General features: G+C 37.9%; 1 protein-coding gene across 8 annotated transcripts in view; it reads right to left on the reverse strand.

Annotated features, from left to right (window-relative positions):
* The window catches only part of SLC4A4 (solute carrier family 4 member 4), a 462,487-nt gene that overhangs the window by 64,961 nt on the left and 373,264 nt on the right, over nucleotides 1-24,262 (reverse strand). For all 8 annotated transcript variants that reach the window (XM_082726304.1, XM_082726303.1, XM_082726305.1 and 5 more), the window contains 3 exons: nucleotides 22,510-22,701; nucleotides 9,809-9,922; nucleotides 7,909-8,070 (listed from right to left, as the gene is read on the reverse strand). In XM_082726304.1, coding sequence (XP_082582430.1) covers nucleotides 7,909-8,070; nucleotides 9,809-9,922; nucleotides 22,510-22,701 — 468 coding nt within the window. The remainder of the gene's footprint in view (nucleotides 1-7,908; nucleotides 8,071-9,808; nucleotides 9,923-22,509; nucleotides 22,702-24,262) is intronic.

Genomic DNA, 24,262 nt, shown 5'->3' on the forward strand with positions numbered 1-24,262 from the left:
AAAGAGATTTAATTCCCAGGCTAATCAAATGAACTTTCTTCAAAGGGCAAATGTTTAGAGGGCTGGGGGTGAAGGTTTAGAAATATAAGACTGACATATAAGAACAACACTTAAATTGCTGCTTTTGAAATGAAGCAAGGGAACCTGATTATTAACTCATGACTAAACAGTTAGGATAGTCTAGACATGAAATAAAAGGACTGGATTTAAGATTATGATAACAGGAATAGAAAAGAAAAATAAAACAGGGCAAATTTTGGAGTGACCCAAGAAAGTGACCTCAAATGAAGAGTTTTACTACAGAGGGGATCAGAAAATTTACTGATACACCAACTTATCTCTATGTCTAGATACTTACCCTAGCCTACTTCTCCCTCCCACATACTTAAAATCATTTTCCTGGTGAGAAGTATCCCTTGCTTTGCAGTGTAAAGCTTGGGCTTTTTTTTTCTACCTCTGCAGTGACTCAGGCAATAACCTTGGAGAAGTCATGACCTTGCTGAACTCCGTTTGCTTTTGGGTGCTCTGCAGGGAGAAGGAGGGATGTAACTAACCAAAATGATGGCCAAGAAAAGCCAAATGGCTTGGCGCTCCTACATCAAGACGGAGCTATTCAGCAGAGTGGAAAGGTGGATCCTATCCAAGCAGGGCAGTCAGCCAGCCAGGGCCACGTGACACAGAGCCAAAGCAAATACCACCTCAAAACATGCTGCTTTTAATATTACAAAGCTTCCTTCTCTCTCGCTGTTTCAGGTTTCTCTTTTAAATCAATTTCATAGCAGTCAGGGCCCTTTAAATTTAGACAGGATCTCTGATGTTCACAGTCCACAGCCATCTTTCCCAACAAAATGTGAATAAGACAATATCCAGAGTGAAAAGTCTTTCATCCACTGGTATCGTGAGATTTGTGTCAAAACACTGGCACTTCATCTGTAACTACTGTCATTCGAAGAAATGATCTCAAAGAAGCAATTTCTGAAAGTGATGAAAACTTATTTTTTTTTATATACTCAATTCCTATTTTAAGAGGCAAACCTTAATATGTCTTGATTTCCCAGTGTTTTCTATAAGGAATAGGAGAATTTTTTAAAATTCCTATTTTATCAGCAATGCCTGGCTGGTTCAGTCAGTGGAATATGCAACACCTGATCCAGGGGTTGTGAGCTAGAGCCCCGACACTGGATGTAGAGATTATTTAAAAATAAAATCTTTTTGGGGCACCTAGGTGGCTCAGTGGGTTGGGCCTCTGCCTTCAGCTCAGGTCAAGGTCTCAGGGTCCTGGGATCGAGTCCCGCATCAGGCTCTCTGCTTGGCGGGGAGCCTGCTTCCTCCCTCTCACTCTGCCTGCCTCTCTGCCTACTTGTGATCTCTCTCTGTCAAATAAATAAATAAAATATTAAAAAAAATAATAAAAAAAAAATCTTTTTAAAAATTCTATATCTTACCAATTCTGCATGTGTTAAACTTGAAATTCTGAATTTTATTAATAAGAACCTAACAAGCAAAAGTAAATAGGTATTCACCTCAAAGACACATAACAAATCTGGTCAATATATAACAAAATTAAAAATGTGCTTCCTAACTCTTTTCAGAATAAAATACATTAGTAATCATCCATTTCCAGCCTTTAAAACTAAATCAATGCTGAAACCCCTCCCAGTATAGAGCATCTAAAAATGCTGAACAAAATACAGAAAATATCTTTTAGAAATCATGGCTTATCTACCAGAAAGTAAAAGAAGCAACAGGAGACAAAAAACAATGGCAACAAGAAAGAGTGAATCTATAGGGTCAGTAAGCCCTGGGGCTTAGGCCCACCCTGAGAGACCTTAGCGCCTGGATTTAGAATGACCATCTGAACTCGAGGGACAGCAGACCAACTCTAGGGATACGGGGTTAGGAGTATAAAGGAAAGACATCCCTTGAAATGGAATCAGGATACTCTAAACACAGCATATTCCGCTGGCTAACTAGGAAATAAGACACCCTACAAAGTCAGTGGGGGGCACATGCCTCTCTAGGCCTTATCTATAGATATAAAGCCATAAGAAAAAAATCAATCTTGAAAGGTATTTCTAACTATAAACGTACCATTAAATTTGAAGCTGGAATTCACATTATTTCTATGGTGTAGAAAACCTGACATCAAAAGTGTAATGTAAAATGATCCTGACCTTCTATGAATATCTTGCCACCGTACCCTCAAAAATAAAGAGATATAGTGGACATTGCTGCTATAAACATTCGGGTGCACGTGCCCCTTTGGATCACTACGTTTGTATCTTTAGGGTAAATGCCCAATAGTGCAATTGCTGGGTCATAGGGCAGTTCTATTTTCAACATTTTGAGGAACCTCCGTGCTGTTTTCCAGAGTGGCTGCACCAGCTTGCATTCCCACCAACAGTGGAGGAGGGTTCCCCTTTCTCCGCATCCTCGCCAGCATCTGTCATTTCCTGACTTGTTGATTTTAGCCATTCTGACTGGTGTGAGGTGATGCAACATGGGGGCTTAAGTGGGTAGGAGAAGAATCAATGAAACAAGATGGGATTGGGAGGGAGACAAACCATAAGTGACTCTTAATCTCACAAAACAAACTGAGGGTTGCTGGGGGGAGGGGGGTTGGGAGAAGGGGGTGGGATTATGGACATTGGGGAGGGTATGTGCTTTGGTGAGTGCTGTGAAGTGTGTAAACCTGGTGATTCACAGACCTGTACCCCTGGGGATAAAAATATATGTTTATAAAAAATAAAAAATTAATAAAAAAAATAAAAAAAATAAAGAGATATAGATATGAAATGACAAACTATGCTTCATCGAGCTTCTGAATTCAATGACTAATTTAAAGAAAATACAGAAGACAAAGAGCACGCTAAATGACACCACAGGGAAACAAGCTAGACTATGCAAATTCTATATTGCAAATGTGGTAGTTTTTTTGTTTTGTTTTGTTTTGTTCTGTCTTGTTTAGAGAGAAAGTGTGTGTGAGGTGGAGGTGTGGCAGTGGGAGAGGGAGAAAGAGAATCCTCAAGCAGACACCCAGCTCTGCACAGAACCAGACACAGGGCTGGATCCTAGGACCCAGAGATCATGACCTGAGCCAAAATCAAGAGTTGGATATTTAACCGACTAAGCCAATCCAGCTGTCCCCAAATTTGACAGATTTTCCAAAAACGACTGGAAAGACATCTCCTATTCTGCATATTTTTCTACAAGTAAAAAATTGCCACTACTCCATCAAACAATGGAACCCTTCCCTGCCCCATCCAATGGAGTGAGGTCCTGGAACTATTTTGACCAATCAACAACAACAAAATAAAGAATAAAGTTTTGCCAGTTGCAGGTGTAACCATGAAGCAGCCTTGCATGTTTCACTCTTAACTCTGAGTAGTCAGTTTCCATGTGCCAAGTACAAACAGGTCAAGATTGCCATGCTACAAGAAGCGCAACCCACACTGAAAGGCTGAAGGAGGAGATGCCACGTGGTGAAAGAGAAGTCAGACAAACAGACACACCAAGCAACATCAAGGTACGAGGTATGCAAGACATCGGTGTGAGTAAAGAAGCCATCCTGGACAATTAGCCCAGTGAACCCTTCAGGTGACACTGGCTGCAACCACAGGAGAGATGTAGGCAAGAAGTAGCCCCCTGAACCCTGTCGACCCAAAGAAACATGAGATGGTAATAAATTGTTGTTTCACTAAGTTTTCAGGTGGCCTGTTATATTGCTAAAGATAAACTGAAAAACAACCTGGTTGCCTTCAACAAATAAATTAGTAGGGAAACCAAACAGAATGACTGGGGGCTGAGGGGTGGGGAGGAGAAAACCTACAGACTGAAAGTTTATAAAAGATTTAAGATAATAATATTTGAAATATAACTGGATCCTGATTTTACCAAATAAGCTATACTTTAAAGTTTATTATATTTATGACACATTAGTAAATTTAAATATTGACTGGAGAGTTGATGATATTAAAGAATTTTATTAATACCTTGTAGACTGATAGTGGTGCTGTGGTCATGCTTTTAAAAACAGATCTTAGGGCACCCGGGTGTCTCCGTTTGTTGAGCAGATGATGCTTGAATTCAGCTTAGGTCATGATCACAGGGTCCTGAGATCCAGTCCCTTTTGGCCTCTTCACTCAGCTCACCTGGGAGTCTGTCTGAGGATTCTCTCTCTCCCTCTCTCCAACCCCTCCCCCCATACTCTCTTGCATGCATTCTCTCTCTAAAATAAAAAAATTTTTAAAACCCAGATCTTATCTTTAGAAGGACAAACTCAAAAGTTTACGAATAATATGAAATACTGTCTACACTTACTTCAGAGTTATAAGAAGCAGATAATATGCTGGGGATATAAAGCACACAAGACTAGACAGAAGTCAATAATTGTTAGAGTTGGGGAGTTGGGTGATAAGTATCTGGAGCTATGCCATCTGTCTACTTTTATATATGTTTAAAATTTTCCATAATAAAATATTTTTACAGGGATAAATAAAAGTAAAGTGTTCCTGGGCTGCTTGGACTCTCTTATACATCCCAGAAGCAAATAAAATCTTCTCTGGAAGGCTTTGAAGCATAGGCATAAGAAAATTAGCACATAACTTTTTCTCTTAAAAAAAAAAGACATGAGGAAGACAGACACCAGAAATAAGAGTCAGCCAAGAAAACAAAGTTCAAAATCAAACCAGCAAAGACAGCAAATGTTTAAAACAATAGATAAAAAAGTATATGTAAAAATAATAAAGGGGCACCTGGATGGCTCAGTCAGTTCAGTGCCTGGCTCTTGATTTCAGCTCAGGTCATGACCTCAGGGTCCTGGGATCAAGCCCCATGTCAGTCTCCCCATTTAGCAGGGAGTCTGCTTGTCTCCCTCTCCCCCTGCTCACTCTCTCTGTCTCTTTCTCCTTCAAATACATAAATAAGTCTTTAAAAAAAAGAAAGCAAAAGAAAAAGAAGAAAGAATTCAGGAGTATCAAAACTGAACAGGGAGATTTGGAAAAGAACAAAATAGAAGTTGTAAATATAAAAAAGTATAATTCTTGAAAGGAAAAATTCAGTGGCTGGTTTATGACAGAATAGAACCAACAGAATAAAGAGTTTAATAAAGAGAAAGATCTGAAGAAATTACCCAAAATATAACACAGAGACCAAAAGTCAGGAAATGTAAAACAAAAACAAAAATAAAAACCCCAAAACCAAAAACAGATTAACAGAAGTAGAGCACAAGATGCGGGTATACAAAAAAAATTTCTACTCAGAATTCCAGAAGAATATATTAGAGCTTGAAAGAGTCAGACTTACAATATTCCACAATTGATGAAAGGCAAGAAGATTCAATAATCTAATAATTAATATAAGACTGGAAACCCAATTATTCAACACATAATAAAAAGAAATCTATGCTAATACAAGTTATAGTGAAACTCCAGAATAAAGACACAAGAGAAGAATGATAAAAGCATCCAAAAGACAAGAATAATTACTTACAAAGGAATGAAAATTATACCGATAGTTCACTTTTATGAAAGTCAGAAATAATGGAAAACAGCCTCTACATGCTGAAAAAAAGAGCTTTCAACCTACAGTTATATATCCAGAGAAACTATCTTTCAAGAATGAGGGTGAAACAAAAGCATTTTCAGACAAACAGAAATGAAGAGTTTACTACCCAAACAAATATCCTTACAGAAAAAATTTCATAAGTCTAGTAAGAACTATTTAAGGGAGATAATTCAGTCTAAAGAAAAATATTTGAAAATGGAATGTCTGAAATGCAAGAAATAAATAAATAAGAGAGAGAGAAAGAGAGAACGAGCGGAAATGAGCAAAGAAAATGGTAAACCTGTATATAATTCTAAAAACACTGACCATGTCTAACTGTATTTTTAAATCCAGATAGCAATCAAATCTGGGTAGTAACAACTACCCAGGAAGGAATATCAACATTAAAGCATTCTTTAGCCATTAGTGTATTTCAGCAGAAAGATAAACATGCTGACTAGCTTCAGAACTTAAAGATGCATGTTAAAATATACAACATAATCACTAAGAGAAAAGATAAAATGTTTAACTTCCAAACTAACAGAAAACAAGTTAGATTGAAGACAATAAAAAAAAATAAAACTGTATCAACCTAAAAGAGGGCAAGAAAGGAGAATAAAAGAGAAAGAATACAGAGAAAGTTAGGCAGGTAGAAAGCAAAAATAATGTGGTAAAAATGAATCCAAATCTTTTCGTTGTCACTATCCATTTAAACAGATTAAATGTTTTAGTCAAGAGAAAAGACAACAAAAATGGATCCTATGTGTTATGTCCAAGAAGACATGGGACACAATGCATACTGAAAGTAAAAGAACAGAAAAATACATATCAGAGGAGTGAAAATTAAGTTACCCTAGCTTTATTAGAACAAAGTAAAATAAGCTTTAAGACAAAAAGCATTACTAGAAACAAAGAGAGTGACATAAAAAGTCCAAATCACTGAAAAGATAAACTAGATACAAATGTGGAAGTACTTAAAATGGTTTCAAAACAAATAAAGAAATAGTAACAGAAAACAATGTGACAGTACAAAAAATCGAATGTAGTAAAAGACTGTTCCCTTGAAAAAAGACTAATAAAACTGAAAGATGACAGGCTAGATAGATCAAGGAAAATGATAAGCACAAATCAATAACATTAGGATTTAAAGTGAAAAGTAACAGGTTCAGATTAGAAAAATAACAAAAGAGAATACCATAAACAACGTATCAATAAATTTGAAAATATTGGGAACTGGAACAAAATATAGAAAAGCTTCTAAAATAAAAAATAGTAATTATGAATGTTTTATAATCATCAGAACATTATTTTTATTCTTTTTCAGTGTTCCAAGAGTCATTGCTTATGCATCACACCCAGTGCTCCATGCAATACATGACCTCCTTAACACCCACCACAGAGCTCACCAAACCCCTTTCCCGCCTCCCCTCCAAAACCCTCAATTTGTTTCTCAGAGTCCACAGTCTCTCATGGTTCATCTCCCCCTCCAAACTCCCCAATTCACCTTTCCTTTCCTTCTCCTAATGTCCTCCATGTTATTCCTCATCAGAACGTTCTGATCATCAGTTTTTAAAAGTTCCACCCAAAAACTACTCAGCCCCAATAGTTTTATAAGCATGTTTGATCATTCACAGAAAAGATAATTGGCATGTTATATATAATAAAGAGAATATTGTGCTCTACTTCAGAGAATGGAATAGAAGTGGAATAGGAGGAGAAACACTCCCCAGTTCATTATAAGGATAATATATTCCTGACACCAAAATCAGACAGGGACACTATAAGAAAGAAAATCCATGGGCCAATGTTACTCGTAAACATAGATGCAAAAATCCCTAATATATACATATATAAATCACTGTATATTATATATTATATAACTATGTAAAAATTATACATAAAGACATAAAACCATGTATTAAAAAAACTATATTCTACTAGGTTGTAATGTTGGCTCAACAACAGAAAATCTATTACTGTAACTCACCAAGTCAACAGATTAAAAACAAACATGCTTTTATCTGAACAGTCTCAGAAAAAGTATTTGTCATTGTCTTCATTAGGGACAGTTACCACATTAAAATCAGATGTAGGATGACAGTGGCTGAGCAGTAAACAGTTTACATTGTCCTCTTTGGTGGTGAAGGAAATATGATTTCAACTTTTCCAGTTTTAAATGAGGTCTTCCTAAAGTATTACATCAAGGACATGTGTCAACACAAAGTGATCTGTGACTCTGCCAAGTCAGAAATATTAGCTATAATCTAACTCTCACAAAAATTGCCTTGGTTTTGAATAAATTTGTATTTTCAAGTACTATAAAGAAAGTAGAAGGCAATAATGAGCACTGTTACGAACATTTACCTTGAGTTTGTGTTCTTTCCTGTTCACGATCACAGCTGTGATTTGCTGGTCCATGAAAATCAGAATGGTGACCAACAAAGCAGGAATAGCAGCTGCAAGGTACACCCACCAGGGGTTTCCTCCGAATGGTGGAACAAACCAACCTCGGTTTGGACTTGTTGGCTTGAAGAAGAGAGAGAACATTTTCCAAGTAATATTAAAACATACTATTTGGTAAAAAATCAATGGGAAAGACACAATTTTATTTCTGAAGAGACAACATATTCAAAAACAGAAGCAGTCTTACGTATAGGTTAAACAAAGATTAGTCACCAAAAACTTCCTGAAGGTGGTCATTTTAAGGCAGTATTTTAAATGAAGGAGAATAAGAATATAGGCTGAAGGGAAATAGGTAAATGCCATTTAGTGTATTTAGGATGATCTAAGATAAGGACTCAAGATGCAAGACAGTGATTTAAGTCAAGAGGCACTGTAAGAAATGCTCAAATAGTAAAGACACAGGCAAAAAAGTGACAAAATGACATTGCATTTTGTCCATGAATTTTGACAATTATACTGAAGTTGTTTCTACTACTGTAAGATTGTAACTGTTTCACAGAATATAAGATAGAAACATCTACAAATATTTGTATATGTTATAATTGAATTTGTTTAAATACTCTTGTCTTTCTTATACATACGAAAAAATGAGCCAGAATCACTGGTTAAATCCTCAGAAATATTACCAAAAATGAAAAATACAATTGTTTTTCCAGTTCTCCATCTATCCTCTGTCAGATCATACATCTGTACTACATGGAAAAAAATTTTTTTTCCTTTCCTTTTCCTAATGCTAAATAATGCAAATAACCCAAAACAGAATGCTATGAATTATTTTCTCCACATTTACTATCAAGAAAGTCACTTCTCTGAAGGTATTTCTGTCTTCCATCCCCCTTTGCTCATAACCACATCACTGAATCTATCCACATCTTACTACCTTTATCAGGTTGAGAACTGGGAAGGGAAGGAACTTTCTCTTGTTCATCAGTGCACTTCAAACCCCCTATAAAGAGCCTAGCTCAAAGCAAACATTCAATAAATATTAACTTAAGTGAACTAATCATTGAATGATTGAAAACTTATCTTTGCTAATGAGTATGACATGGCAGAGACAGTGCAACAGTTTGCTATACCAGAGATACCCCTTCCTCATTAAGTAGTTATTAAGCTAAAACTGCAGTTAGTTTAATTTTTCTTAGCAAGTGTATAGTCTCAATGATGGAGAGAGAGAGGTGAGGAGTGTTCTACAAAACAAGTGGAAGACATAATGAAAAATTACAGAGGGGCACGTAAGAATGACCGAAACGTGAATTTTACCCATTAGGCCTGCATATACCAACAGATCTATAAAATGAATAATTCCTGTATCTTCTTTGTAATAATTAAAATGCACTTTACATACAAATTTGTGTATATGGCAGGTAGTTTGGTAGCAGGAAAAGAGCAGTGAATAAGTAATATAATCTTGGGCATTTCCCTTAATCTTTATGAGTTCCAACATCAACTTCATCAAATCAAGATGATGATAGTAACATTACATCCTAGAATTACTATATGGTTCAAGGTGATAAGTTGTATGGAAATACTTTAGCTTATCTTAAATACTCTAAAAATATAAAACAGAGTTTGTATCTTTCAATAAAAATCGGTATAATGTGAATCTTGCACTTGATCCTAATCAGGCATTTGATTTTAGTGAAGAAATAGACAAAGTGTATACACATGCCTAGCAAAAGACCACTTCTGAAATAAAGAAACAGATAGTCATACAAAACTAACTCAAAAACATACAACAAAATATAACAGGGAAAGAAAGCCATAGCATCCCAGGAATGACCCAAAGCAGAAGTTCACCTACCTTGAATTCGTTTGGCACAATTAGTTTTGGAGTATCCACACCTACCAGGGCATCTATTACACAAAAGATGAGAATGGACAGTATAATGGCAAAGTCACTGATCAGTTTTCTTGCCTGAAAAAAATAAAAAAGAAACCAGGGACTATTTAGCACCAGGTCAATATATTTGCCTGTGTTGGAAATGAGCAAAGTATTCTGTATCGGCGAGCGGTTTATAGTAATGCATCACCAGCAAATTAAAGGAGGTGTCTCCACTGCAGAGAGATTATTTTTCAAATTGATTTTGCATCACGTTCTCATCTGAACAGACATAATCTACACAGGACAGATCAGAGTGTGTGTGTGTGTGTGTGTGTGTGTGTGGTGTGTAGGCAGGGGAAGGGAATCATAGATAATATATTTCTGAAATACTATACAAACACTCTTCCTGTATGCAGCACAAGGATATGTACATAAGGATGAAATCTCACGGCACACTGTAAAAATCTACGCAAAAATAAAGAATTCTGTTTATTATTTTGGAAATAGCACTGTGTGTACAAGGCAAGATAATTCCATAAAGTAATCTGAAAAGATAGCGAATCTAGCAGGAGAGGGGTTACAGGTTCTAGGTGACTGAGTGGACTCAAGACCTCAGAGATGATGGAAGAGAGAAATGTGATGATGTCACCACCTTTGTCAAAGAAAATATTTTTCACTGTAGGCTAGTGCTTAATGTCTCTTCTATGTGGGGCATCTCTTGTCCACCATCTCTTCAGTGTAGCTGCCACCAGCTGACAAACTTGAAGCTTCCAAAATATCTGCCTCTGGTCAAGACAAGGGCTGGTCAAGACAAGATATGGGCTGCAGCAATAAACCCAAACCTCTCCAATGCAGTGGGTGCAGAGTGGTCATTTCAGAGTCAGCAGGGGAGCATGGGTCTACTGGCATCTCCACAGTGGGATCCAGTGGTCTTGACAATGGCCTTGGAGCTCCACTAGAGCACAGATATCTGTGTCCCCGTAAGTACATGCACATGGTGTGTCATCTGATCACTGCACAAGAATTTACCCAGTTCCTTATACTCTGGTGCTAGGGCTTCCACAGTGAACAACACATACACAGTCCATGTCCTCGTGAAGGTCGCATACCCAAGGCAGCCTGCTTATAAGCAAATCAGGGTGGACTCAGCAGTGGTGAAGCTTCCTCAGGGTGAGCAGTCAGTGTTCTGGTACCGCTGGATGAAGAGACCAGGCAGGGGCTGAGTACCTGCACAGCTCTGTAGGGTGGACTACTGCAGTCAGATGTTCGGTAGGAATGGAACTGAGGAACGCAAGTACTTGGCAAGTGGATATGCTGAAGGCCATCATCATGCTCTCTTCTTGACCACTGCCCAGTGCCAGGAACCTTGGGTCCTAACCAGCAGCAAGATCAAAGATGGCCCTTTAGGCTAGGAGCTCCTTTCCCTTTCGAAGGGCTGGGTTCTGCTACGCTTAGCTCTCTTAAGCAGTACACAGAAGAAGCAGAAAGCCAGCTATGGATTATGTTAGGGGCAAACTAGCACCAATTGCACAATAATGTCAAGCACAAAAAGAGGGCAGGGATCAATCTGGGGAGAAAAATATAGTGCAGCAGGTTTCTGGGTTGGAATATAGTTTCTGGGTTGGAACTCTGGCACATTTGTTTCCTATCTGTAAATATCTAGCGTTTCTTAGCTTCAACGACTCCCATCTGTAAAATGTAGCCAAAATAATCCCTACAACCTCACCAGTGCATTATAAAGAATTAAATAAGATAAGCCATGAAAGTGCTTAACATAACATCTGGAACATAATAAACTCTCCTAATATATGTTAACTGTTATTATTTCAAGTTCCATGAGACCTCTTTGGCTGCAGAAACAACTGGAAAAACTAAATAATCTACCATCAGGAGGTCTTTAGAAGGGATCATCAATTCCAAGAAACAAGATATAAAAGCCCAGTAATAATATGGAACTGCCACTCAGCTGATTTTGGTTGGAAGTATTTGGAACCCCTGCAGAAAAAGGATGTTTCCCAGGGCTCAGTACTGGGGGGAAACTCCCATCTCTTAAGCTTTGTGCAAGTAAGTGTTGACATGGGCAGTTCAGAATGGTCTGGCAAAGATGGTCATATGAAACAGGTTCAAGAATATAATAAGATGTTACAACAATCTCTCCAGTCCAGTAGGTTATAAATCATGGGAAGACCGGAGGTCTTTTTGCAAAGGCAAAAAAGAAGTTATCTCTCTCTTTTTTATCACCCTCCCAGTCCTTATCCAGTAAATCCAATTTGTTGACAATTTAGACATGCTAGAAGTTGTTCAAAAAAGGGGAATAGTTATTAAAAAGACAGTGCTCCTCTTTCTCATAAATAGAAGGGAAGTAGAGGGTAGCAAATGAATCAATCTTCAATTCCCTGGTAGAAAGCCCCAGGGGACCTTATACCTCTGGCCCTGCAAGGGAACAGACCTATATTACTGGAATCACTACCAGACACCTGGGACATTAGACTCATTCTTACCCTTCCATAAACTGAACACTTAAGTCCTAAACCTGCTTTCAGTATTTCTCTCCATCTTAATTAATGGCCATTAATTTTTTTCTATGGCTAAGGCCAAAAACTTTGAACGACTTGCATAACTCTTCTCTCTGTCATATCCTACATCTCATAGGTCATCAAATTACCTTTCAGGATGCTGTCAATTCTCACCACCCCCACTGCTCTCCTGTCCAAGGTACCATTATATCGCCTGTGGTTTCCTGCTTATCTTATCTTCCTGATTCTATACTTGCCCGCCTCCCTTCAGTACATTGTCAAGGTAACCCAGAATAGTCATGTTAAAACTTAGGTCAGATCGTGTGGTAGGCAAAATAATGCCCTCTTAAGGATGTAAATAAATATCCTATTTCCTGGAACCTATGAATATGTAATGTTGTGTGATTAGAAGGAATTAGTACACATACAGATTAAGGTTGCTAATCAGATGACCTTGAGATTGGTGAAATGATCCAAGATTATTCTGGTAGGTCCAATGTAATCACCAGCGTTCTCATAAATGAAAAGGGGAAGCAGAAGAGTCAGTGTCACAGTGATGCACTGTGAGAAAGACTCAACTGGTCATTGCTGGCTTTGAAGATGGAGGAAGGGGCCATGAGCCAAGGAATGTGAGCAGGCTCTACAAGCTGAAAAAGGCAAGGGAATGTATTCTCTCCCAGAGCCTCCTGAAAAGACACAGCCCTGTCAACACCTGGACTTTAGAGCACTGAGGCCCATTTTAGCTTCTGACCTCCAGATCTTAAGACAATAAACTTATGTTGTTTTAAACCCTCATATTTCTAATAATTTGACATACCATCTATAGGAAACTAAAATAAATAATCTATTTTAGTTATCAGTTTACCAAACTAATACACATGAATATATATTTGTGGAAGAAATATAATATATGTGTGTGTGTGTGTGTGTGTGTGTGTGTGTGTGTGTGTGTATGAAATACCATATATTTGGAAGAAACCCTCAGCAATGGTATTCTTGTCAAATGTGGCACTTATGTATATTTATGGTGTAAAACTAGCTTAAGAGACAAATATTAATAAGATTTAGGACAATACTTCTTTAAATTTATGGGGGGAAAAGCTACTTTATTAATAATATTGCTTAGCCTCATTAAAAATCACAGCCAGGGTGATAAGTTCCATATAAAACATTCACTTCTGTTTCCCCTTCCTTTTCCTTAAACTGTATAGTACAGTTCAGTTACAGCAGAAATCACTCCTGGAGAGTGTTTATGATCAGACATGCATTTCTAAGATACTAGATCCAGTTTACACTTCATAGTAAGGAAATTGGTTTTTCCCAGAATACTTCTGTATTCAACTCCAAATCCTGTAATTGAAGAAGGCAGGTAGGGTGCTATTTTAGTAGACTGTTCAACTCTTACCCTATACTAAAATTAAACTTTAATTTGAACAAGGGAAAACTGACAGTAGAACTATAAAGTACCCTAAAAATGTCAAGTGCTCAGTAAATATAGCTTTTACTAGATACACTCTAGGACCTGTGAACAAGAGCTTTGACTTTAAGGAGATAAGAATCACTCTCTTGAGGTCCTTCTCACATTTCCAAACACATTTAGAAAAAAAAAAAAATACATGAATTTCCCTTCATGCATTCTGTTTATTTTACTTTCCATTTTCATCAAACTTGAGGTCTTTCAACAACTCCAAAACAACCACCTTTTATGTGCCAACATATAAATAAAGAAATCAAATTAGAAACCCATAGTTCCTAATTCCCTTCTAGCTCTTCTTGGTAATGATTAGAAGTGCCAAAGTTTTCGTGAGAAACCTGTTTCCACAAGATTTCATACTTAATCCTGTGGTTTTGGGAGTTTGCAAATCTAGCTTGGACAGACTTGTGTCTGTCCAACTTGGGGATGTCCTTCCAGCCAAACACTAAGTCCCTCCAGATTCAAACTTCAATATCCTAAACTATGACAATCTGAGTGAAACACAAATTAAGACAACTCATATATAGCAAGGGCTCGCAAAAAAAAAAAAAAAAAAAAAAAAAGGTTTATTTTTTAATGGTATACAGATGTGCTAAAATGTAAGAAAATTCCTACCTCTATCCATGAACAAGGCAAAGAAAAGTGTGTTTCAACTAAGATCCTTTTATATCAACTGGTTTTGAGCACTTTTATTTTTATTTACCATTTTTTAAATTATAAGAATGACGAGGAGAAAAATATTTCTGTTCTCTACAAAATTAATTATCAAGTATCTCAACTAATCTCATAAGAAACACTAAGAAACAAGCTTACATATTTAAATTATCAAAGCAAAAAAGAAATTACACAGATGGGAAGAGAAGTTCAAATAACCATACACTGTTTGTTCTCTTGTTCTGGGGCAAAACCAACCTAATAAACTACTATAAACAGACTCTTCATGAAGGATGGTACTTATTAATTATTAAGAGAGTCCTAATAATGGAAACACCAGCAGGGAAAAGCTAGTTCATTTACAGGAGGAAAAAATGAATTTGGTTTCTCTGAAGCCCAGAGGACATTTGGTTTCCACTTTGCGAGGGCTGCAGCTGCTCCTAAGTTAAGCAGGGACAGGCTGGGGGCCTGCAGAGCAGCTCTCAATGGATGGGGCTGTTACAGAGACAAGGACAGCAGCAGGCACCCTGTGGGTTCTCGATAAAAAAATGAACTCATGATGTCAATTCTTCTCACGACGCTGGTGCTTGGAAACTGCTAAACAACAGTGGAAAAAAGCATTTATTGTAGATGAGAAAAAGTATACCAGACAAATATGTGCCTTTTGGCAACCATGAAAAGGCACAAAATACCATGAGAATTTTGAAATTTGATTCCCCTCTACCAGTCCAAGCAGAGCACTATTAAAAAAAAAAAAAACAAAACAAAAAAAAAAAAACAAGCATTGATATCAGTATAGCAATCATAATATGCTGTACTTTGAATCAATAATACCCACTATAGTTAGAATTCAATAAAAGGAAAGTCTGACTTAGGATCCAGGATTTTAATGCTGTGAATTCTAGAGTCAGAGATCCAGGGAACAAAGAAGGGAATTGGATTGGGCACTTCCTCTGGGTGGTGCTTAGAGCTTCCCGATGGAAGTCTACATTTAAAAAAATTGTTTTTCCAAGCATGGAACAGAGGGGAGTAGGCCTACGAAGTCTTTCGGCAGGAATGCCAGTGAGACCTCAGCCCACTCGAGCCTCTTCCTGCATCCTGCTTCAACACTGAGCAGCAGAACAAAAAACCCTAGTAAGTGTGTGTGAGAAGCAAATGATCAAATCCCATGGGACATGCTGTGTCTCAATCTGGCCACTATATTCTAAGTAGAAAGTGAAAATATGGAGCTGATCCAGAGATGGGTAACGAGAGGAATCGGATTCTGGAAAACATTACATATAAAATGATGGTAGGCCTCAAGAAGTTGTTGGGAGACCTGTCTTCAAATATGTGAAATCTGTCACAGGGAAGAACAACTGATTTGTTCGGTGTAGCTTCCGAGGGCAAAGGCAGACCCCGCAGACAGAGGCTGTGGCAGGGAAGATCTGTGTTTCTATCAGGAATGCCTTCAGAGATATGAGTTCCTATTCTAGGAGGCATTCAAGCAGCACCCAGATGACTCCTTGTCAGGAGTAAGAGACAGTATTGGACTAGATGGTATTTGAAGTCCTAACACTAAAAGGCAATGATTAAGACCCAATTATCAAAATTTCTTAGCCCTCTAATAGGATCTTTTGATATATTCCCCCAAAAACATTATAATAAAGAGTTCCAGGGGTGCCTGTGTGGTTCAGTGGGTTAAGCATCTGCCTTGGGCTCAGGTCGTGATCCCAGGGTCCTCGTAACAAGCCCCTCTCAGGCACCCTGCTCCACAGAAATCCTGCTTTCCCCTTTCACACTTTTCTTGCTTGTGTTCCCTCTCTCCTGTCTTTCTGTCAAATAAATTAAAATTAAAATTAAAAAATAAATAAATAAATGTTCAGGGGATTGAGCCCTGCCTTGGCGTTGCACTCAGTGGGAGTTTGACATTCCCTCTCTCCCTCTGCCTTTCTCCCTTACTGCACAGCTTGCTCTGTCTCTAAAATAAATAAATTATCTTAAAAAAAGAAAGAATAGTTAAGAAGAAAGGTGATTTTATAATTATATTAAGGTATAAAAATTGAAGTTTTAAAGAGAATAATTAAGTCATATGTATAAACAATCTGGAAATGGAGCAGGAGGCCATTTTGTGTTAAAGAATGGATTTCAATGCTGATGACTTTTCTATGATGGGCAAGTAAGCTGAAAGTGTTTAGGACCACAAAGTACCAGGGTCAAAATTAGTGTCCATAGACTGCTTGAGTGCCACCATTAAATGCTCTCAAAAAACACTTGGTTGATCAGCGCTCCCAACCTTATTTTTCTTAGGGCTCATTTCAGGATGGCTGCCTTTTTTGCCATATATCCATATGAACTGAAGTATTTATAAACTTTGTTAAATGTTTAAGAGGTTGAGTTGGACTTATAATCAAATATCCCTTTGCACTCTTAAGAAAAAAATATGAAAATCAATTTTGGATTAAACAAATTTGACTTTGAAAATTATATTCCTTGGTACAAAATAGTACAAGAATTTGAAAACCTCATTCACCTTCACTGACAACAAAGTTATTTTGTGTATTAGCTTCGATGCAATGATGTGGTCTGATGTTTCTGCAAGAACCAGCCAGACGTTACCCAGCATTACTAACACTAGAATGGGACAGAGAATCCCTGCCCTTTATTTCTTCCTAATTTTTGGATACGTTATTTGTTTTGATATGATAGTTTTTCCCATTCACCAGAGAGTTTCTGGAAGAAAAGGAAAACAAATAGGGATGTCACCTGATTCCTCTGAAGAATTGTTTACCAACTAAATACATCCAACTTTAATAGAACTGTCACAGGCCAAAATGTCAACTATCAGTCATGGAAATACAGCAAATTGTGGAATTCTAGACTGTGTTTCACATGGATAAAAATGAAATGTGTCACCTAACTATAATGCTCATTATATTTCTGTTGAAATCCCTGAAGCCCTGTACTTTTATTCTCATCCATAAAGCCAGTTCCTCAAAGACCACCATATACTTGGGAGACAGGAAAGCATCAAAGTGTGATTCCACAGAAGATAGTAAGCATGAATGGAGCAGAAGAATCAAAACGAGGCACACTCATTTGAAAACCCAAAAATCTAACTTACTCAACAAATATATACTTAGTTCCTATTAGAGGCCAGGCACATGAATTACCTGTCTTTGTATCCTAGTATTGTATTAAGCACACATTAGGGTCACGGTATCTTTTTTTTTTTTTTTTAATATTGAATGGGTATACTAATTAATTATAGAATACTTTTTTTTAAGGATATCAAAGAACCTTCTGCTCAAGTGTCATCTAAATAAAGTGTGGAAAGTGTCACAGCTGTTGATGTTACCTGGAATTTATTTTATTTAACTGACAACAGCAATCAGAAGGCATATTAAAAAAAGAATCTTGGGGCACCTGGGTGGCTCAGTCGGTTAAGCATCTGACTTGATTTCGGCTCAGGCCATGATCTCAGGGTTATGAAATCAAGCCCCAGCTTTGCTGGGCATGGATCCTGCTTACGATTCTCTCTTTCCCCTTTCCTTTGCCCTTCCTCTCGCTCTCTTTCTCTTCAAAGAAAGAAAAAGAGACAGAGAGAGAGAAGGGAAGAGGAGAAATAAAAAGAAAAGTAGAAAAGAAAAAAAATAGAAATCCTACCAATATATCAATTTACATGAGGGTCAAAACTGTTACTTATTCTAATGGGGTGGGGGATGAAATTAAGTGGTTCCTTAAGAAAGACATTTTCATGTCAATTATATGCATCAGCCGGCCACACTATATTTGACTATATATCAAAGGACCCATAAATTTTGCCTAATTCAGAAGTTCTACAGCTTTATGAGTACTACTATCACTAATCACAATCTACTGCTAATTACACTCCTGCACTAAGCTACTGCTTCCGCTTTACCAGCACAGAGGCGGGGGTGGCATATGATCACTTGTTGGCAGGGTACTCTGGAGGAGCATTTCAGGTTGATGCCCTGAGCCATGTGCCTCAGAAGATCACAGATGATGCTCTCTATAGAAAGCTCTGATGCCAAAAGCCCCAAGTCTTTTTGACCAAAGACTTGAGGCTGATGTAACAGACCAGTAACCGCATGGGGTAATATGAGGTAACAGTCTGATGTACCCCTCTAAAAAGAATAGGGAGTGCAAAGAACACAGGAAGTGGAGTGCTGGTATTCCATTCACATTCCCCTTGGCACTAGGGCTCTCTGGACGTCCCTGATATACAATTAAATTCCTGACAGGCAGGCTAACAGACTCTTTTACCTCAAGTGCTCATACTGATGGACTGCCACTAGCCTCCTGAGGGAGAGAAAGTGTGGATAACTGACCCTGGTCTTGGCCAAGGTAATGACTGAAGTAGGTCACTGACTGAACTAGGGGAATAGAAATGTCAGTATAAGGGACAGAGATTTGAGCAGGATAACCAAGGGGACTGTGACGAGTTTAATTTGATTGAAAAAAAAAAAAAACTTGAAGAGGTAAATGTAAGAAATACCATCTTTTGTCACACCAGATCTATTTTGTACACCTTGTCACCATGCTCTTGCTTTGGGAGATGGGCCTGCGTGGTCTTCAGTAGGTTCCCTTGCTCTCCAGCTGGGTTTAGCCTGGGGCAGCGTGGGAAGGCCATCAGAGGGAAAAGAGAGATCAAGGTACTTATTCCCTAGGCTTTATGGCTATGAGGTTGCCTCAGGCTGGTGACATTGCTCAGTCCAAGGTCACAGCAGCTCCCAGGACAGTTTTCTCCAGCCTTTTCTCTTCTTCTGGGTTCCAGCAACCACTCCTTTGGCACAACATTTGGGCCAGGGATAGATAGTAAGTAAGTACTCACTGTTATGAGTACTGGACACTATACTCTCCCTTGTGGATCCCCTAAACCTAACTGCACTTTTGTAAATAATGCTTTAGTGGACCTTTCAAATTATCCCATCCAAGTGTCTAATTTATTTCCTGCTGAGACTCACTGATTGACAAATTATGATCCTGAGATTTTGATCTTGGGTGGCTGTGAGGATAGATGATATTATTAGCTGAGATAAGGAATACAGGAAGATGAGTCTGTTCAAATGTGGAAAGAAAAACCATGTAACTAACACTGTCAGTGAACGGCAGTGCTAGTACTACATTCTACAGCTTCTGGGTTCTCACATCTGCCCTTTGTCCATGAAACGCAGCATTCATCTCTGCTTCACTGCATCCCACCAGTCATCAAGGATGAAGTACTGAGTCTGCGTCCAGGATTGTGGTAACCAATGTGAGGAATCCTATAGAAGTAAAACAGTCTTCTAGCAGTTTACAGTCTGAACTAACCTACAAATGTTTAGAAATGAGCATGCAAAAGACAGATGGCTGGGCCAGCTAAAGGAAAAGAGGGTATTTTGTACGACAAGGGCACTGCCATCCAGCATTAGTGCTCGGTTTCGTGTGAACGGTTGGTGTGAGCGAGGAAGTCGGAACAGCTGGTTGATTCTTGTCACAGCAGTCGAGGATTGTCTAATTTACTCTGTTTAAGCATAGAAGTTGTAACTGTAGAACGTAATCTGTAAGCACAAGAGTCAGTTAACCTATCAGTTCCTGCCTATAGAGGCCACCCTTCTAAATGACAGCTTAAATCCAAACTTATTTTGGCAAGTAAAAGAGCGAAAAATATGTTATTAGTCGTGCATGAATTTATGAATTTGTGTATGGATTGCTACTGTTTAGCTATAAATATAAAGTGAGTAGGAGAGATGACAGTCTGAAGCCTATATACCTCAACATAGCTCCTCAGAAATCACATATATTTTTTCCTGCTTATTTTATGATTGCTATACACAATTCTAAACTATGCCGAGAAACCTCTTCATAGGGATTGAATAACCAGAATACCATCATTATTCTATTTTCATATGATCATAACTTTCTCAGCAGCATTTATCAACACTGAGAAATGACCACTTGCGCTCTTATAAGGAGAAATTTCCTTTAAGTCTGAAGAGCTGTTATTAGTTTGGGAGTTCTTGTTGGAAGAAAAAGGTGATGCCTACATAGGCAGTTGAAATGATCTGTATTCATCTTAAGGTCAAAACTAGCTTATTGTGCAAATCACAACTTACAATTGCTTCACAAATTTTCTACTTTTCACCTGCTGTGTCTATATAATTTCCGACTTTAGCAAATGGAAGAGATAAAAAGGGTGATAATTCCCAAGATGTGAGCCAACAAGAGAGAGAGAGAGAGAAAGTCTAATGAATTAATTAATAAGGAAAAACCTCAACAGGGAAGAAGAAATCATCCTCAAAGACATTTTACCCAAGACATCTGGCCTACACAACACTACACTGTTGAAGAGGTGGATTGAGTTAGCATGTCTCCCCAAGTGTGAACTAGTGTTACGAGCTCAAATATCTTCCAGGATGGGCAGTTAATCTGAACATACAGATCAGGCAAGTCTTAGATAATTGAGAGTTATGAGGACAGTAACTACCTGAAAAGTACAGGTTCTATCTAAGGCCTCAAGCAGGTGCATGTGTGTGTGTTTATACACACTATGATCTAAATGAAGAATGGCCACAGGCTAAATTCTGCCTGTTGACCACCATTTTGCGACACCTGTTTTAGACACATTAAGTTGAATACTTCTACATTTCACTTTGTGAAAATTTTTCATTCCTTGGCCCAGCTAGTTTGGGACATCTCATTATTGCTATGGTCTTAGTGTTGTGTCCCCCATCAAGTTCTTATGTTGAGATCATAACACTCCAAAAAGACTGTATTAGGAGGTGGTACCTTCAGGAAGTGCTTAGGTAGTAAGGGTGGAGGCTTCATGAATAAGTTTAGTGTTTTTATAAAAGAGGCCCGATGGAGAGCCCTAACTCTTCCTCCGTGCTTGGACACAGTGAAAAGGGACTGACTATGAGCCAGGAGGAGGGCCCTTACTCAACCTTGCTGGTACCTGACCTTGGACTTTCCAGCCTCCAGAACCATAAGGAATAAATTTCTGTGGCTTATAAGCCACCTAGTCTATGGTATTTTGTTATAGCAGCTCAAACGGACTGAAAACAATTATCAATCCTTCCTTTTATTTTCAATTTTATAAGAAAATCAACTTTTATACAAAAAAGTCAAAAAAATTCCTAGGTGTGAATATATTAAGCTTCATTCTGTAGAAAATGAAAGAAAGTAATTTCAGCAACTCTATCTTGTGTCTTCTAAAACCTTTCCATTCCTTCCACACAAAACACAAGGGGAGAAATTTCATAAGATTCCGGTTGCAAAGAGCAGCTCGTTGATAAAAATCAGGTATAACCAAGATTACCTAAGAAATACTGGCATCCTAAACACTGAGGACTGAACTGCAAAGCAAAGGATTATCTTAGTTTCACTCTGCAGATAAAAAAACAAAATGCCATTAACTAAATGTTGGTCTTATCTCGTAGTCTCTCCACGAACCACAGTTTTGACTTTACGTTCACCCAAGCATATTAACGGGAGACAGGATGTCTGCACAACCCAGCTCAATTATCTGTTTTTCTGTTCTACAGCATTCATCATTATGGGAAGGAAATTTTGGCTCAGATGATGGTCCTATCTTATACCAATACTGGTATAAATTTACTCCCACAGCCCATAATTCAAATACTAAATTACCACATGTACAGCTCATGAATTAGAAATTCTACCTCAAAATTCCTTGCTAGTATGAAAAGTGTTTGCTTATGTACTTAAAACTATGGATTTAAAAGGTCTTTTCTTACTCATGCATTTTTAGATATTAGAAAACATCCTACTTTTTCCTTCAGTACAATAAGAATTATGATAGAATTTATGACAGAATTATGTGAGCAAAATTCTTGAAAGTCTTTTCAAAGCTGGACATTAATTAGATTAAAAATACATAATACACACATGGACAAAAACTAGATATCAATGTTTTAATGCACAAAATTGTATTGTGAAAGTTGAATTACAGGAGACTTTTTTATTCTGTAACATCGTATTATTGTTAATACAGCATATATTCAGTGAAAGGTATTTAAAGCTCAGGTACTTACCGTGGTTGGAAAATAACGGCTAGTTTTGAATTTTTTCAGAGCCATAGAAGAGGTGTAGGTGCCCAAGAAGAGGATGAAAGACATGAGTGTGATATCGGGAACAAAATCACAGTTGTTCCCCACGAGCTTTCCTCCATATTTCAAACACTTCTTCATTGACAAAAACGCCCAGTCAAAGGTAGCATTATGGTACTGAAGAGGAAAAACACAAAAATTTTTCTAGAGAGCACCAACGTGAAAAAAGCAGCATTTGATATCTGATGCACTCTGTAGGGTTTAGCTATAAGTCTCTGCCCAACATCTGGTGGGCAACCACTGGACGGTGAAACCTGAGGAAGTATTAATGGACTCGGGTAAGGGGGGCCAGGAGGCTAGCGATGACTGAAAATACAATGGAAATGATGCAATCTGTTAGCTAGGTTGAGCTACAGCCCTATAATCATCCATTTGTTCAACAGAAAACAAACCACAAAATCCTTCTTTCCTGTCAACCTTCCTGAGAGTAAACTGAGACACACTAATATCCAAAATGTGAGACTCTCTGAAACACCTTTGTTGTTCAAAAAGTACTTTCTTTTGTAGTCCACAGCTTCTTTGCATTCAAGTTGATGGCCCTATGGTCAATGCTCTCTAAAAGCTTTATTAGGCTCACCATGAACTTACCCAGAGCTTTCGCAAAAGAGCTATCTCTTTTCTAAATCACTAGAGACTAGTGGTTTACGGAATTAGATGGTAAAAATGCTGATGGTCCTTGCTTTTTCAATTGCATATCCTGATAAAATATAGCTTTTTTTCTTGTTGACTCAAGGTCAGCTTCATGAGGAGCCAGTACTGGAATACTCTGTAATGGGCTATGGAGTTATGTGGGGGATATCTAATCTATCCCAATGTTACCTGACCTCAAGTTCATGGGTAATTTTCAAATTTTTTTCTATCTCATGAGTTGCTATTGGGTTGTCAGTACTTCTTGAAGGAACTAACTCCTGTTCCTATTTCCTGTTTCTAATATGCAGGAGAATCTTTTTGCTAGCATGGTGGGTAAGGCCAGGGTACACATTTCCTAGCTATTCAGAGTTTTAGCTGCCACCAGCTCACACCTGCCTCCTTCTCTAGAGAACTGCCTTCAGTCACATAAGAGCTACCTCACCTAAAATGTGATGTCCTCTTGCAGCCACTTAGAGACCAATACTAAATGGGATGCAGACTACAGTTCCCCTAAATATGTTGAAAATCATAGGTGATAGTGTTTGGAAGGTGATTTGGTCATGACAATGGAGCCTTCATGAATGAGTTCATGTATCTATAAAACAGACCCCAGAGAGCTCCCTTGTTTCATCTAACATATGAAGATGCAATGAGAATAAGGTTGTCTAGGAACCAGGAAGTCCTCGTCAGACACTGAATCTGCCAGCACCGTGATCTTGGACTTCCTCTTGGGTCCAAGGCTAATGTGTATGTCACGTGCTAACAGAAGAGTTATTTAAGAATACCTTGCAAATAAATATGGAAAGATAAATTTCTCCTGTCCTTTGGAGCAAGAGTTCTATCTGACACCAAACACATCATCAATATATTTCACTATTCAATGAATTCTCTTGATGTAAGTACCCTAGTCATAAAATATCACACATGTAAAAGAAAGCTTTCTGGCCAGAAAGAGTTCATATTTTTATAGAGCTCAGAAGATAAGTGCGTACATAAATCAATAAAAATATAAACTCTAGATCTTTCCCTGAAATATTTTTTTCTGTAT

The sequence above is a fragment of the Mustela nivalis genome (assembly GCF_964662115.1).
Source record: "Mustela nivalis genome assembly, chromosome: 4".
In the NCBI taxonomy this organism is placed as follows: Eukaryota; Metazoa; Chordata; class Mammalia; order Carnivora; family Mustelidae; genus Mustela; species Mustela nivalis.